This window comes from Polypterus senegalus, chromosome 3 (assembly GCF_016835505.1).
Source record: "Polypterus senegalus isolate Bchr_013 chromosome 3, ASM1683550v1, whole genome shotgun sequence".
Classification (NCBI taxonomy): Eukaryota; Metazoa; Chordata; class Cladistia; order Polypteriformes; family Polypteridae; genus Polypterus; species Polypterus senegalus.
The window spans coordinates 126601195-126619173 of NC_053156.1; the positions used below are offsets into that span (position 1 = coordinate 126601195).

Here is a 17979-nt window from a genome sequence, read left to right on the forward strand (position 1 = left end):
GTATATATATGTGTATATATAAATAAATATATATATATATATATATATACATACACATATATATGACAGCAACACTCATAACAGTGACAAGACAATTACATTGACAATCATGTTATGTTATTTTTAAAATGTTTCCTTTTCTTTTTCTTTACTTCTTTAACACACTACTTCTCCGCTGCGAAGCGTGGGTATTTTGCTAGTTGAAGATAAAGCAGAAATCATACAGTTTGAAAATAAATAGGAAAGATTTAGATTTGCTTCCTACCCTGACTCCAAGGTGCTACAAACTAAAAACAAGTTAGAAATCTTGGTGTACTTCTGGATGCAGATCTCAGTTTTGGTACTCAAATTAAAACCGTATTTAAATCAGCATTCTGTCATCTCAAAAACATTTCGAAACAGATTTAGAGAAACATATTCTTGCCATTATATTCAGCAGATTAGACTACTGCAATAGTCTTTTATGCCAGATTCTTCAGGGCATGTCTTGCAGAGAGATTTATTGTACTGTTTAATACTTAACAGTCAATGCAGGCCAGTAAACATTCAGCTTTTTATCTCCAGTTCCACTGTAATTTTAGGAAAGTCTTATTGTGTGTTAATGTCCCAAAAAAATTATGTTATAATAGGGGAAGTGCCATTTTACTCTAATGTCTTTTGATAGTGGCGCCATTACATAAGTTCTGCTTCACATACTAGCTGTATCTCATTTATATTATTATTACAGTTGGCCCTCTGTATCCACAGGTTACGCATTCGCAGATTCAACCTACTTTGGATTGAAAATATTCATGGTAAAAAAACAGGAAAGTTCACAAAAATGAAGCTATAGCCTCCCGCCAAAGAAACTGAATAAAATGGTTCATAGTAGTAAATTACAGCTCCAATGTGGCAGCCAATTGCTGACCCATCACATAGCTATTCAGTTGTCTATATCTGCTCAAGCAAAATGCCCTTGTTCCACTCTGTAGATCAATCAATGCTTCTCTTCAGCAATTACCTTCTTTATGAAAGGAAAGCTCTTTCTCACTCGCCTGTTCTACCTCAGCTTCTAAGCGCTACCATTAATCAATGTGTGAAATGGTTTCCATCTTTATACTATGGCAACTTTTAAATAAAGCACAAAAGACATACACATGTTCTGGAAAATAAAGACACTTAAACAAAGAAAACTAAACAACCACTAACCAAAAAGTTATAATGAAATCTGACTTTCTTAAACTGTTACATTCTCATAGCCAATCAAAGTGAGTCGGTCCATAAGCCTGCAGACACCTGGCCAAGGCACCTAATTTAAATGTAGGTAATTTTATCTATATGCATGTGTGTAAAAAAATCTATTAAGCTAGAAACAGCTTGGACACACACAGGCTACATGTAGGTAATTCGTACACTATAAATTAAATACTAAAGTTCAAACAATAAAATTGTTATTACTGACAGGAACACAAATGCGTTCAACGGCAAGTGCTTCCCTGCTTTTCTTTTACCAAAAGCCGTTCATTCAACAATCCCGATTGTAAAGTGCTGTGAGGCCCTTGGCATCACATTGTGTTCACCTTTTGTTTCTGTGAAAAAATTGCTTCTACAAAACACTTTAGTGGTCAATGCCATCCTTGACAGTAAAGTGAGTGTACAGTGCTATGTCTTGATGAGAAAAAAAAATATTTTTTGTTTTAAAAAGTGGCATATCGCTTGCCAAATTAATTATTTCCTAAGCAACACAGTATAACATCTATTTACATAGAATTTATGTTATATTAGGTATTATAATTAATCTAGATATGATTATAGTGTACAGGAAGATGTGTATAGATTATATGATTTTTGTATCCACAAAGAGTGCTGGAATCGATCCACCACATGACGAGAGAACTGCATTGTGAATGTTAACACCATTTGTGATAATAAAATCAAAGGCATGATTATGAGAGTGTGTATGTGTTTCACAGTATGGGAAAACCCTAATGTATTTGTCAAGGTTAGAAAAACATTTTGTTGATGCCTTTTAAGAGGATTTGCAACTCTATGATTTTTTTGTTTTGTGCTTCTTTCATTAGGCTAAATGTAGAGAAAGTGGTACCATAGTTCATTCTCAAAAGATAAGTTTGAATTTCTGCAATTGGGCCCCACAATGTTTAAATGATTTTTAGGATCCATGCAGTTGTTCAATGGGTAATCACAGCCACTATGGCACCCTGGTTGCATATATTTAAAAATTTTCCATTTCTTAGCCCATCCATGATAAACAAAAATGTACAGTGCATTTTTGGTATTTAAAGTTAATGTCAATTTGAATGCTTTAGCTAAAACAAAAGAACAATTACTAGTTTATGTCCATACAAAGAATGTTTTCTTATCTTAATGAGAGAATATTTTCTGTAGAATGAACAACCTAAACCTATTGTATAGTTGGAAAATTATATCTCTGCGATAATAAAACAGCATAGCTCAGGTACTTTTGTAAAAACAATGTTATTTCTTTAAATGATAGTGAATTCAAAACAAAAAATGTGAAAATGTGTGAACTTAACAGTTTATAACCTACCACTTGGCTTTTCATTTATTACCACTGATTTTTTATTTGCTAAAGTTCAAATATTTGTATTAATGTCAGTCATTATCCAACCCGCTATATCCTAATACAGGGTCACGGGGTCTGCTGGAGCCAATCCCAGCCAACACAGGGCACAAGGCAGGAACAAATCCTGGGCAGAGTGCCAGCCTACTGCAGGACATTGTATTAATGTATTGCAAAGCAATGACTTTTAAAGCTGTAGAGTATATAGTCTTAAACATTCATTTAAGTTATTGGTATAATCAGCATACAAAGAAGAGTAATTCTTGGCCGAAGATGATATAATGGCCAATAAAGAGTTTTATTATGCTTTAAATCTCTTTTTAGTTCATCGTACGTTGGAAGATTACTTGGTTCACTGCAGACCAGCTGTATATATTTTTACTGATTATTACAATCAAAAAGCACTACTATCAAGTATTTATCTTTAAACTTATTTTTAATATATTTTATGTATAAATATACGGAGATATCTCAAAACTAAATTATATTTAAATTGACTCTCCCTCCCCTCATTCCTCTGTTTTTGTTTTACTGTAGATTACAACTACTCTTCGAAACCTGGCAGACCTACCCCAGTCTAGACCAAGGTTTCTTGGCAGTGGAGCTTTTCCTGCTCTTTGTACTGTATTGGACCAACATGTGAATGATAAAGACATCTGCACCAACATATCTCGATTATTTAGGTATGTAGCCAAACTGCATATTCTTGCTTTCTTGAGACACTGAAAAAAGTTTTGATCATATGAATAGGAAATTTTTCTGGTAAATCATGTGTCAAATGAGTTTTGGTGCAGGCTACTTTAATATGATCAGAAGGTTCTATTTGTCTACTTTTGCAGTTATAGTCACCAACTCATGGATATCATGTATCAAGGTGCCAGATAAGGCTGCCCACTTTCTCTCCTCTTTTTTAATTTATCCCTTGAGTAGCAGGGTGGGGTGATTATTTTTAATTAATGATTTTTGTTTACTTTAGTGTTTAATTCACAAATATATGTTTTGCATATTTATTTAATATAAATTTGGTCACAAAAACACCAGGGGTTTCAGCTGCTTAGTTATTTTTAAAGGGAACAAGAATATACTATTGCAATGAATACCTGATACTAGAAGGAGGCATAAGGGATGACATTTATAAGGGATAATAAATGGAAGCTTTACATAACTGATTCAGTTTTATTATGACACAGCAATATGAACTCAGACTTACACACAAACCTCATCTTCCTTGTAAATGTTACGTTGTTAGAGAAGAAATGCTTGGGCAGATACCCCAGAGAGTTTAACACAAGAGTTCCCTTTTTTTTTGGCCACAGACCCCTTTACCAAAAACTTTTAAAACCGTCGACACCCTAGTCATTTACTTTACTTACTCAAATTAATAAATTTGTACAGTACTCGATATTAAATATTTAGATAGATAGATAGATAGATAGATAGATAGATAGATAGATAGATAGATAGATAGATAGATAGATAGATAGATAGATACTTTATTAATCCCAAGGGGAAATTCACATACTCCAGAAGCAGCATACTGATAAAGAACAATATTAAATTAAAGAGTGATAACAATGATGGTATAACAGACAGACAATAACTGTATAATATTAACGTTTGCCCACGGGGTGGAACTGAAGATTCACATAGTGTGGGGGAGGAACGATCTCCTCAGTCTGTCAGTGGAGCAGGACAGTGACAGCAGTCTGTCGCTGAAGCTGCTCCTCTGTCTGGAGATGATCCTGTTCAGTGGATGCAGTGGATTTTCTATGATTGACAGGAGCCTACTCAGTGCCCATCACGCTGCCATGGATGTCAAACTGTCCAGCTCTGTACCTACAATAAAGCCTGCCTTCTTCACCAGTTTGTCCAGGCGTGAGGCATCCCTCTTCTTTATGCCTCCTCCACAGCACACCACCGCGTAGAAGAGGGTGCTCGCCACAACCTTCTGATAGAACATCTGCAGAATCTTATTGCAGAAGTTGAAAGACACCAGCCTTCTAAGGAAGTATAGTTGGCTCTGTCCTTTCTTACATCAGAATTGGCAGTCCAAACCAATTTTTCATCCAGCTGCATTCCCAGGTATTTATAGGTCTGCATCCTCTAAACATAGTCACCTCTGATGATCACAGGGTCCATGTGGGGCCTGGGCCTCCTAAAATCCACCACCAGCTCCTTGGTTTTGCTGGTGTTCAGTTGTAGGTGGTTTGATTCGCACCATTTAACAAAGTCCTTTATTAGGTTCCTCTACTCCTCCTCCTGCCCACTCCTGATGCAGCCTACGATAGCAGTGTCGTCTGCCAACTTTTGCACGTGGCAGGACTCCAAGTTGTATTGAAAGTCTGATGTATATAGGCTGAACAGGACCAAAGAAAGTACAGTCCCCTGCGGCGCTCCTGTTGCTTACTACAATGTCAGTCCTGCAGTTCCCAAGACGCACACACTGAGGTCTGCCTTTAAGATAGTCCACGATCCATGCTACTAGATATGAATCTATTCCTATCTCTGTCAGCTTATCCCTAAGGAGCAGAGGTTGGATGGTATTGAAGGCGGTAGATAAGTCCAGAAACATAATTCTTACAGCACTACTGCCTCTGTCCAAGTGGGAGAGGGATCGGTGTAGCATATAGATGATGGCATCCTCCGCTCCCACCTTCTCCTGGTATGCGAACTGCAGGGGGTCGAGGGTGTGGCGTACCTGTGGCCTCAGGTGGTGAAGCAGCAGCCTCTCCATGGTCTTCATCACATGTGACGTCAGAGCGACAGGCCGGGAGTCATTCAGCTCACTAGGACGTGATACCTTTGGGACTGGGGTGATGCAAGATGTTTTCCAAAGCCTCGGGACTCTCCCCTGTTCCAGGCTCAGGTTGAAGATGCACTGTAGAGGACTCTCCAGCTCCAGCGCACAGACCTTCAGCTGTCATGGCGATACTTCATCTGGACCCACTGCTTTGCTATTACGAATTCTCCTCAGCTCTCTGCTCACCTGGGCTGCTGCAATTGTGGGTGGGGATGTCTCTCCTATGCTGGTGAAGTTCTATTTCACTAGATATCAAACTTTTCATTTTAATCACTTGTAAATAATGATTGAAAAAGATAAAAGGACTTTGGAATATGGCATTATCTTGTCCAACATTTAATATCGAAACCTGCACTAACGAAAATTAAAGCAAAAAAATACGAGCAGAGTTTTTTTTACATTTTTGACATTTATGAAATAAATATGTAAATTCAAAATAAGTACAAATAGTCCAAGCTGTACTGTCTGCATTTCTTATTTCGTTCAATCATATTATTATCTGAAAAAATAAAATCTTTTATTAACAAACAATTTCGACAGCCCCTGTGATAAAAAAAAAACAATAAAGTATGTACAGGCAGTCCCTGGGTTACGTACGAGATAGGGACTATAGGTTTGCACTTAAGTTGAATTTGTATATAAGTTGGAACAGGTGCATTATTTTAATAAATGCTGTTGACTGACTGTAACCAAGTGATCTGCCAATGACTGACGGAATTTCACCTCTTTCTGACTTTTTATTATTTCTACTTTATTTTCAATGGTGATGGTTTTTCTCTTCTTTACTATATCACCAGCACTTGTATCAGAATTGTGTTTCAGAGACATTCTTGAAGGGTGAAGACAAAAGGTTAAGATGAGCTCTTCTACACAGCACTGTATACGCTGTCACAGCAGGAAGGCACCAGTCGTCAACATGTCTGATGTATAGGGTGGTCCAGATCTAATTATGCAATTTTCATTATGCTATAACTTATTCAGTTTATTACATAGAAAATCACCCAAGAATCATCTTCGTGCCGAACTGGAATCGTCCCAGCATAAATCAAAGTCATCCAGACGATTTGGATCTACATAATTAGATCTGGACCACCCTGTACTGACAAGAGACAACTTCCTGCTATGTGCGTAACAGTACAAGCAGGCTTGCTATTGAGAATGAATGGGGGCAGCGAGGGGCGGTTCATGACCAGCCCACCTCACAGTCACCTCCACTACAGTATGCTGCCTGCAGTGTCCCGCCGCACCACCACCCCCATTCAACACGCAGCCCCCCGTCGCCCCGTTCACCCTCAATGGCCTCCGTTCAGCCACAACAGGTTCACCGCTTGCAGCATTACCAGCTGTCCACCGAGAATGAACGGGCAGCCGTCTGTGGTGGGAGGGCAGTGAAACCGCTTGCCGCCAGGAGCCACCTGAGAGACGCTACACTGCGCGAGCAGCAAAATCGTCCCCCTCCAGCCTTCGTCCAGCCACCGCTTGCAGCGTCCCCAGGCCGAAGGTGACGGAGCGCCACTTACTGAGGCGCATGCGTCACAGTTTCGGCCTCATTTGTACGTCGTAGGTCCAGTTCTTACGTGTGACTCTTTTAATGACACATTTTACCTTTCGTTCGCAAATTTGGTATGTAATGTGTTTTTATCAAAATAGTGTTTTTTTTAATTATTTTACTTCTTAATTATGTACCTATTGGAATCATAGATATTTTGAAGTTACAAACAAATAGCATTAGTAAGGGGACCTATTTTTGCTGTCATTGACCCCCAAAATTTTTTTATTGAAACTATCAACCCATATAAAGTTCAAATCGACCCCAGGGGATCAATATCGGCCACTTTGGGAACTCTTGGTTTAACATCTACAAAATATGTGATAGTATTTAACTGAGATGAGAAGATTACATTAAGATGAAAGAAAAAAGTAGAAAGTTAATGAATTCTGGATATGTTATAGAATTATCAAAAATATATGATGTACAGAAAGTGTATTTCAAAAAGAAATTAGATATTTTTGAAGGTGTGCGTGTTAGCCCACTATCATTCTTAACTAATGGAAATGTTTAAAATTTGTATCATCAAAACACAAAATGTAGACTGAAGTTGGTAGAACAAAAAGGAAACTAGTGAAGTTAATGGGGTTCTTTTTATTAACTTGATTAACTTTCTAGTCTCTTAGCATAATATAATATTCTCATGTTCACAGTCTACTTCAGGGTCATAAAGTTTGGAACCAGTTCTGGCAACACTAGTCATAAAACAAGAATCAACCCTTTATGAGGTGCTAGTCCATCACAGGGCCTGCTAAATCTAATGCTTATGTTGAGTCAGTTTAGGCTGGGTCAACAGTTAACCAAACATGCAAGGTTTTGGGGCTGTGAGATTGAAACTGTACTACCTTCAGAGGAAAACCTGTTTAGACAGGAGGAGAATGTGCAGACTCCACATAACAGATGAAAATTTTATATGGTTTAAAGATATTTCCTATTCAAACAAATACAGTACACTTGCTTATTGTCAATATAACAAGGCTTTTTGCTTTTTATCTCACTAAACCATGTTCATTCACATGCTGCATGCATCATATTTTTAGTAAGCAAGCAAGATATAATTGGAATAACGACAAAAAAATTAGTTGGATTTCATTGTTTAAAAAATAAATACAATTGTAAATAAATTTTAGTTATGTGATGCACTTTAGAAGCCCAGTTAATCAAGATGAGATAATGAGATATTAGTATAACAATTGATATCATGATAAACTGTTCATAATGCAGTAGTGTTTTATTTTTAACTGAAGATGGACCCAGGACTTAGTGTATAGCAGTACAATAAGGCAAAAGCTGAGTACATAGCCAAAATACTAAGTTATGCAGATACTTGAAAGCATTTTTCAAATGTAGGGATTTATCCAGTGAAGATTTGCAGCAGGTATGATTTTTTTTTTTAAATGCTCTAGTCTTCACAGACTATAAGATCAATTGACAGTCATTTTAAAAACATAAACAGAACAGGGAGGAACCAAAGTCAGGGAAAGAGTTAATGTTAGAAAGCTATAGTGGTTGTGGAAAATTGAAATGTGAGAGCATTTTATAAATAATCATAACCATGTTTGTTTTTTAGTCTGCACACGCATATACAGCAGTATCCTAATGTTGAATAGGAATCAGTAGCAATTTAATATAGTGCAAAACAGGGGGGTTATGTTGGACAAGGAGCAGAAACATATAGTGTATGAGAAAAAGTTAGTACTATATTCAGCTTCTTTTTAAAAATTAATTTGTATGTGTTATGGTGCTATTTATGTGTTTTTTTTTCCTGTTATGCAGTAAGCTGTCTTGTTACAATGAGTGCTGTGCTGCCATATCTGAATGTTCTGATTGCTACCGCTTATTTTTGGCATTACTCAAAAAACACCAGAAAAAACAGGTGGGTTTTAGATGTTTCAGTTTAATATAAAGTGATAAAGCATTATTATAACATGCTTTATTTAATTCCTGATGTTAACATGGTGCTAGAGTTTCATGTACTATAATAGCAGCAAAAATGTATGACCATGTTTATGTTTTAGTTTATTGCAAAAATCAAGTAAACTTGTAATAATTGAAAAATTGCATTTCTGTGTAATGTAATGCAATACATTTATGGTCCAAGAATTTTAAAGACATGTTAACAAGTAGGAATATTAGAATAACAACATCATATGTATATTGTAAATACTAGCATCTATTTAGTAAAGTATTTCACTGCAATCTATACACATAACAATGCTGCTACTGCTAATACTACTACTACTACTACTACTGCTACTATGACTATAACTGTACTTTTTACCTTGGATTTTCTGAAAGTACAGTTTATTTCACCTTTATTACAAAGCTGAGTTTCACTACAATAATAAAGACAAGGCTTTTATTTCCAGGGATGAATCTCCAAAAGAATGAACCGATTCATTGTGGCATTCGGCACAGATAATACACTATAAAGGCACCTTTAGAGAATAAATTTGCTTATGTAATTAAATATGGGTTTACTTTCTCAAACTGTTTATAGTATTTGGACTGTATGGTCAGTAGATATCTTTATTCTAATCCTCATACATCGCTGCTGGGGGGCTTGTTTTATTTTGGATGTGCTCTGTCTCTAGGTATGTCAGAGGACTTGGGACTTTGTGAAGAGTGGTTTAGCCTCACTTGGGAAGGCAAAAATTTTAGGGGGGAAGAAAGAGAGCAACCTATTTCTTATCTTTCCTATTAATCCTTATAATTGTAAGAGCCAAAGTAACAATAGGTTTTATGGCAATAACACCTGGAAAAATTGGAAATTAAAGTCAAAGCTGTCTTATGTAATAATGTCCCACTATCTTAAATTAAGACTACAGAATGTCAACAAAAGATCACCAAACAGCTAACTTTGTGAGCTGGAATGTTAAAGGTCTCAATCACGAATTAAAGAGAAAGAAAGTATTCTCCCAACTAACAGGTCTAAATGCTAAAGTAGTATTTTTATAAGGGTCCCACTTAGTAAGCAAGGATCAGGTCCGGCTGCACAGAGACTGGACTGGCCAAATATTCCATTCCAGCTTTACAAAGAAAACTTTATCAACAAAATTTTGCTGTCTGCTTGGAAAAAACTTATGCAAGACTTGTATAGATGGTCCACCATTCATCTCACTTTAGCTGGAAGAATTAACATTGTCAAGATGAAAATCCTTCCTAAGCTTCTTTTTCTATTTCAAAGCATTCCAATATACATCAACAAATAATTTAAGAAGTTAGATTCAATCATAACCTCATTTATTTGGAATTCAAAACATCCACACATCCAAAGGGCAACCCTACAAAGACCTAAGGCAGAAGGTGGCATGGCTCTACCTAACTCTCAGTTTTATTACTGGGCGACAAATATACAAGCTATAAAAACCTGGACATTGACACAAATGGATGAACATACACAGGCCTGGTCTGCAATAGAAATAAAATGCTGCAGCACTTCTCTATATTCCAGCTTTGTACCCCAGTAAATACAAGTTATCAGCAATATACTGTAACCCAATTGTGCTTCATTCACTCAGAATATGGAACCAATGAAGGAAGTACTTTAAGACAGAGAAGCTTTTATCTTTGGCACCTTTGCACAATAACCACCTTTTTCCTCCCGTATGCAGCTTTTAATGTTTGGAAAACAATTGATATTAAATCACTTAGAGATCTGTACATTTTGGACCAAAATCTTTAAAAGCCTTTCAGAGAGCTTGGGTGTCACAATCACTCCTAATCCACTAACAGCTGTGTTTGATGTACCTCCAGATGGGCTTAAAGTGGAGAAGGACAAACAAACTGTAATTGCCTTTACTTATCTTGCTCAACTGGAAGAATCCTAACTCACCTCTTTTCAGTCATTGGGTAACTGATGTTATATACTACTTGAAATCAGAAAAAATTAAATACTCACTTAAAGGATCTGTGCAAAACTTTTTAAAAATCTGGCAGGATCTAATTAATAATATTTTAGGATAAGCATTTAAATTGAGGAAGCGGATTCTCTTCCCCTTTTCATTCTATTTATTTCTAATGGGTGGGTGTTGACTTGATTTGAACCTAGTTTTGAAAAATTTGACTTGCTTATGTGGAATGTTGTTTGATTTTAATAAATTCAATAAAATGTTATTAAAAAAAAGAAAGAAAGCATTTCCTCTATTGATGTGCTTTTCTATAGTGCACAGAACGTATGTCGCATTATGCAAGCATGTAGCATGCTGCATACAGTATCTAATGTAGCACACAATCGTGGCTTGCCCGTGCCTGAAGAGACGTTGTGTGATGAACCAGACCCTGACCCATCAAATGATCAGTCAAATCGGACAGCGTTACAGCTTCACTTGAATGTAATTAGCAGAATGTAAAAACAGGTAATCAGATGCAGCATGCATTATTTAACCAATTCATTTAATTTGTGGTCAATATCAAATAGTACAGCCTGTATATTCCTTAGTTTGTTGGCCACATCTCTTACAGCATCCAGTATTGCATTTTGTGACTCAGAACAGTGTCCTTCTGCCAACAGCCAGATGGTCGCCCAGAGGTTTCTGAGGCAGAGGTGTGTGTGCAGCTAGCACCTGAAGATATACTCTGCAAAGTAGCACAATCACCACCTGACCATTGCCAGAAAATGTAATATTGTCTAAAACAGAATAAACAAACGGCGGACTGCAACTATTTTAACAAGATAGAACAACCTTGCAAAGATATAATTTGTGTAGTAACTAGTGTTGCCTATAAGTTTTTAGATATTCCATATGTTACTGTGATTTACTACTTTAACAAGCAAAGCTCAGATATTTTCATGTTTTCTGATGTTCCAGATATAAATAGTACCAAAACTCAAAACATCAAAAACACAGGAATTGTTAGTGAGATGGAAAACAATGTGTTGAAAGTTAATCAGCTATAAAGAAAAGCAAACAAAAACAGGTACACATATAATAGAGACAGTCAGCTAGAAAAAATATAAAAAAACTAACATGAAAATGACAAAATGAACAATAACTGACATTAAATTGCTTGTACCAACATATTTTCAGGCAAGTAATGTTTTAATTCAAAGGCTGGTTCATATCTAATACTCATTTCTCACTCTCTTAATGCCATTATCTTGTTGAAAAGTTTGAGGTTTCAACTTTACTTCCATTGGTAGGGTGTTGGACAAAATTAATAATTCAGCACATGCACAAAATCAGAAATATAACAAGTATAGTATACTAGTTGAAGCCTTACCTAATATGTTTTTGAAAATAATTATATAAGTACAATGTCACCTGATAATATTCCATACTGTATTTACACTATAACACTTTAGTAATTTTAAAACCTGCATCAAATTCTAAACCATTTTTTGCTAATTAAAAAATATATTTCATTTTAATTAGCACCAATAATGTCTCACCATAGAGATAATACATTGTTTCTCATGTGCATTGCCTTGCCTTATTCTGCAATCAGATTTATAAATGTACAGTTTTTTAAGCACTGGGAAGAATTTGAGGATTTAACCAAAATGAAACCGTTTTCTTTGATCAGTGGTCATGATCCAAGAACAAAAAATCTTTGTAAGCAGCTTTAAGAAATCTGCAGTCAGCATTTTTTAAAGGAAGAACTGATAAAGTAGCTGCAAACAGGAGGTCATTTTGAGTTCACAGTTTCATACTTACTAGTTATGTTTCTGTTATATTTGTATTTTGGTTGCACATACTAGAGAAATATCTTACTGACCAACACAATATGCTTTATTTTTAAGTGTTAAAAATTTTACCAGGTGGTTAAAAAAATTCTGATGAGAACTTAGACTTAATGTATATACCAGCCTGTGGTGGGCTGGTACTCTGCCCAGGGTTTGTTTCCTGCCTTGCGGCCTGTGTTGGCTGGGATTGGCTCCAGCAGACCCCGATGACCCTGTAGTTAAGAAAAAGCGAGTTGGATAATGGATGGATGGATGTTTATATCAGCAAATATTTAGAATATCTGTTAATTTGAAGAGTTTATTTAGCTACTTTAATATGCCTTTATGCATTTTATATATAGGCAGTTATTTACAGATGTGACAAATGATGCTTATTAGTTCCAGTCAGGTAGATCATGTTAACATGTAAATGTATAATTAAATACTGCATAAATGGTGTTCATGGAAGAAGACTTAATTGGTTTGCTATATATCAAGCACAGTACAGACCATGTTTTTTCTGTTAACAAAATTACAAACAAAAATGTTTAATCCACTGAGCAGATGTGATAGTAATTTTATAAAGTTGGAATTAGTGTTTGAAAACACATCAGTACACACAAAAACAAAGGTATCATTTGTGAAAAGAAGCTTTTGTTTATCGAAGAGACATCAGGAAAATGGAAAACTGAAAGGCAGGAACTCTCAAGCTGTATATTATAGATGTGTCCTTTAAGAGACTAAGTCATATTTGAAATAAATATAATAACATTCATCTATTTATTTACTAACCCACTTTATCATGAGCAGGATTTGGAGGTAGCCGGAGCCTATCCCAGCAAGATTAGGGCACAAGGCATGAGCAATCTTTGAACAGGATGCCAGTCTATTGCAGGGCAACGTCCAATTACATGCAAACACACACCACACACACAATAAGACCTATTTAGCCTTACCAATCCACCTAATCTGCATATCTTTGAACTGTGGGAGGAAACTAGAGCCTCTGGAGGAAACCCATGCAGACACGGGGAGAACATGCAAATTCCATGCAGAGAGGACCCAAGATTTGAACCATGGTATTCTTATTGTGAGGCTGCAACTCAACCACCATACCATCTTTCAATAAAACGGAAAATGAAAATGCAATAGAAATGCCCAATGTTAAAAAATACAGACAGTGTTGAAAAAAAATTAAACAACAAAAAAAAATGTAAAAAAAAAGATTAAGTCAAATTATCTACATAAAATCATCTAGAAGGCCGAGAAACTAAAAAGGGCTACAGTGCAGCTTTAGGATTTTTTTTGTTCTTGTTTTCAATTTGTGCTTCTTTGTAACATTTGGATATCCTGGCTTTGACCCCCGTTATTATTTAGGGACACTGTTTCTGGTTACTGATTTGTTTGCTGTTACAATTTAGCACATGCACAAAATAATGACTTGTTTTTCTTGTTAGTTTTTGAAATCCTTTTTTGGATTTAAATAAAGCTTTATATAAAATATATAAAAGCCTCTTCCTCACTTTTCGGCCTGTGCAGGCCTTTTCCTGGATTTTGAGTGTGATTGTTGAGGCCTATTCAGTGGGTTTAGACCTGTGGAGAGGACGTCAGGTTTTATTGTTTTCTGAGGCCTGTACCCCTTTTTTGATATCACAACATCTAAAATTTTCACAAATAAATACACATTTAAGCCTGTGTCATATTTTCATTGTTACCTTCATTTACATAATCTTAGCCAGTCTGGGGCAGTCATTGTCGCACTCCCATGCAGCTGATCGTCTAATGTGACATGCACATTACATTTCACAGGTGTGAAATTTCAGGACAGCTGATAACCAATGCTTAGAATGTAATGGCGAGAAATAAGTAGCATGTGTATTTTAAACCACACAAACAGATGAGAGGCTTATCTGTGTGTTCCCTTGTATTTTATATACTATAACAGAAAGGACAAAAAGCATTAAGATTACTGCTGAACTTGCTGCAGCTGTTAACCCTTCGTAAGATGCTGCTCCATCACAAAACACTTTATTGCCAGTCAGAAAAAGCGGCACGTGTAATAGTGCTGGAAGACTGACACTCGATGTGACATAGCTGTGATTTAAAAAAATGTCCAAATAATTAGGTTTAGTATATATTTTTCTTGTGTTGTCTAAGACTATCAAGTTATGTTACACTTTAATAGTATTAAGGACTACATGTGACATATTTTGTGCAGTTCAGGTCACCACCATATCACAAGAAAGCACTTAGAACCTGTGCTAAGAAGATGGTCAAAGAGCATACATGGACTTAAGCACACATTGAAAAAAAAAGTAGTAGTAGTGACGTATTTGAGGATTTCAAAATTCTGAAAGGAATTTTAATTCTTGCAGTTAAATAAGTAAATGCATACTTTTGAACAATGAGGAATTTAAGGCAGAGATGTATACAAAACATTAACAAGAAACCGCTCTTTTTGGATGGCTTATGAGAATCCTCAATAGGCTGTATATGTGTTTAGTTTAAAAAAAAGAAAAATGCCTTAAACCATTTTGCCATCTGCAGTTAAAGAATAAAGATTATCTTTTTATACAGCCTCTGATCCTTATTTCTTAGGAAGAAATGTATAACTAAAAAGTTGCAAATTACACAGAGATGCTGAAAAACATTTCATAAATTAAACATTGTTAAATATATTCTATTAAATATCACATGGAGTGGTTGCATTGATCATAATAAACAAAAGTCCCAATCAATCCTGTCATTTTTAAAGTAATTGAGGAGTAGTATATTTTAAAGTAATTCTGCAGTTACTAATTATAGCCATCCCTGACTTGCAAGAAGTATTAATTCATACACTGTTATGTCACCACAAAAAGGAAAAAAAAAATGCAATAAATGAGTACTGGTGCCTAGTCTGAATCATTGTGTTGATGCCCTTTAAGTCATCATCTTCTGAAAAAACACAGCTCTAGATTTAAGCATTAACAAGACTAAAAAACTATACTGACTGTTCCATGCCCAAAGATTTTCTTAACTGATATTGATTTTTGAATATTTTTACAGTGTGGTGTGTGAAAAAAACGTGTTTTTAGGTGATCACATAGGACTTATATTTCTAATAACCAAAATGCAAAATGAAACAATAGTGTAGTATCAAATTAGGGCATTCTACAAATATGTAACAATATTTAATATTTCGCCTTCATGAAGTTTTTTTTTTTTTTTTTTTTGAAGTAAAAGTCATACAAAGCTAAAATGAAACTTTACATTTTCATGGACTGCTCAGCCTCAGATTTAATTCTAATGTACCACACAAATCCACATCATCATTCTGTGTTGTACTAGTAATATTCTCTTTGCTGGTAAACAACAAGAAATTAAAACTGTAAGCATCCTTCTCATGTTGACTTATAAATCAATGCATTAGTCTCTTCAAATGCTGAAACTGCATAAACTCAAATTTATCAACGAATTTAGCATTTTTTAGAGTTTGGTACCTGTCTATGCAGCTCTTCTAAATAATTTAGTTACTACTGTCTAATATGATTTACAAACTTTCCCCCTTATAGGTAAAGACTATGTGAACATGTCTGTCCTACAATGCCAATTTTCCAAGGTGGCCTTTACAGTACCACAGAAATCCATGGTTATACTTGAGAAATAAGAAAATATTACTAATTTCATTTTAATTTTCAAATGTAATATTGAAAAACAGAAAAATAATTTATTTCTTTTTCAGTCTGGAAGTCTGGACAGAAAAACAGATTAGGGTCAAACATTTTTACTTTATTCTTTTAATTTTTAAAATTGAGAATAAGTTTGTATTATCCACATTTTTCAGCTTTTCTGTCGTAACACGCACAAGCTTCTAATTTTTCATCTGCCTGGAGTCTGTCTAGGTGCTAGATGTTGTGCATAATTATTTTTTTAAAGACCACACAAAATTTATGACTAAGTGATTTGCAAAGCCATGGACAATAGACTGTACTTTTATTTAGTTAGGCAAAAAGTTTTTGAATCCACCTAATATTTTTTGTTTGTAAGTGCTATTAATACGCAAATCCTGAGAACAAAATACACTCACAGGCCACTTTATTAGGTACAGTTTGCTAGTACCGAGTTGGACCCCCTTTAGCCTTCAGAACTGCCGTAATTCTTCATGGCATAGATTCGACAAGGTGCTGAAATTGTCCCTCAGTGATTTTGGTCCATATTAACATAATGGTATCACACAATTACTGCAGATTTGATCGCTGCACATCCATAATGCAAATCTCCCATTCTACTACATCCAAAAAGTGCTGTATTGGATTGATATCTGATGACTGTAGGGAGCCATTAGTGTACAGTTAGCTCATTGTAATGTTCAAGAAACCAGTTTGAGGTGATTTCAGCTTTTTGACATAGCACATTATCTTGCCGGAAGTAGCCGTCGAAAGATGGGTACACTTGGTCATAAAGGGATGGACATGGTCAGCAACAATACTAGGGTATTCTGTGGCATTTAAACGGTGCTCACTTGATTCTAAGGGGACCAAAGTTTGCCACTAAAATATCCCCCATGCCATTAAACCACCACCACCGCCACCCTGAAGCATTGATACAAGGTAGGATGAATCTGTGCTTTCATGTTGTTGATGCCAAATTCTGACCCTACTATCTGAATGTTGCAACAGAAATCAAGAATCATTAGATCAGACAATGTTTTTTCAATCTTCTATTGTCCAATTTTGACGAGTTGGTGCAAATTGTAGCCTCAGTTTCCTATTCTTAGTTGACAGGAGTGGCATCCGGTGTGGTCTCATGCTGCTTTATCCCCTCTTCTTCAAGTTTTGACGTTTTGTACATTCAGAGATGCTCCTCTCCATACCTCGGTTTTAACGAGTGGTTATTTGAGTTTGAACCAGTCTGGCCATTCTCTTCTGACCTCTGACCTCAACAAGGCATTTTCACCCAGATAATTGCCGCTTACTGAATGTTTTCCCTTTTTCAAACAATGTTCTGTAAACCCTAGAGGTAGTTACACATGAAAATCTCAGTAGATCAGCAGTTTCTAAAATACTCATACTAGCCTGTCTGGCACCAAAATTGAAAGTTACTTAAGTCACCTTTCTTCTCCATCCTGATGCTCGGTTTGAACTTCAGCAGGTTATATTGACAATGCCTAATGCCTAAATGCATTGAGTTGCTGCCATGTGATTGATTGATTGATTAGATATTTACAGGCAGTTAAACAGGTGTACCTAATAAAGTGTCTGCTAAATGTGTGTGTTGTCAACTAAACGAAAATTGCGGTTGCAAAGATAGTGATAATAGTAATGATTCTAAACAGTAACTAGAATTAATCAGGACATTCTCAAATGTGATTCTAGTAAGAACAAAATATAACTGTAGTGGAA

The 17979-nt window shown here is 35.8% G+C and overlaps 1 protein-coding gene across 1 annotated transcript in view; it reads left to right on the plus strand.

Moving 5' to 3' along the window:
- armc2 (armadillo repeat containing 2) overlaps positions 1–17979 on the plus strand; it is a 190101-nt gene that overhangs the window by 129801 nt on the left and 42321 nt on the right. The window contains exons 13-14 of the mRNA XM_039747898.1: positions 3119–3264; positions 8707–8806. Coding sequence (XP_039603832.1) covers positions 3119–3264; positions 8707–8806 — 246 coding nt within the window. The remainder of the gene's footprint in view (positions 1–3118; positions 3265–8706; positions 8807–17979) is intronic.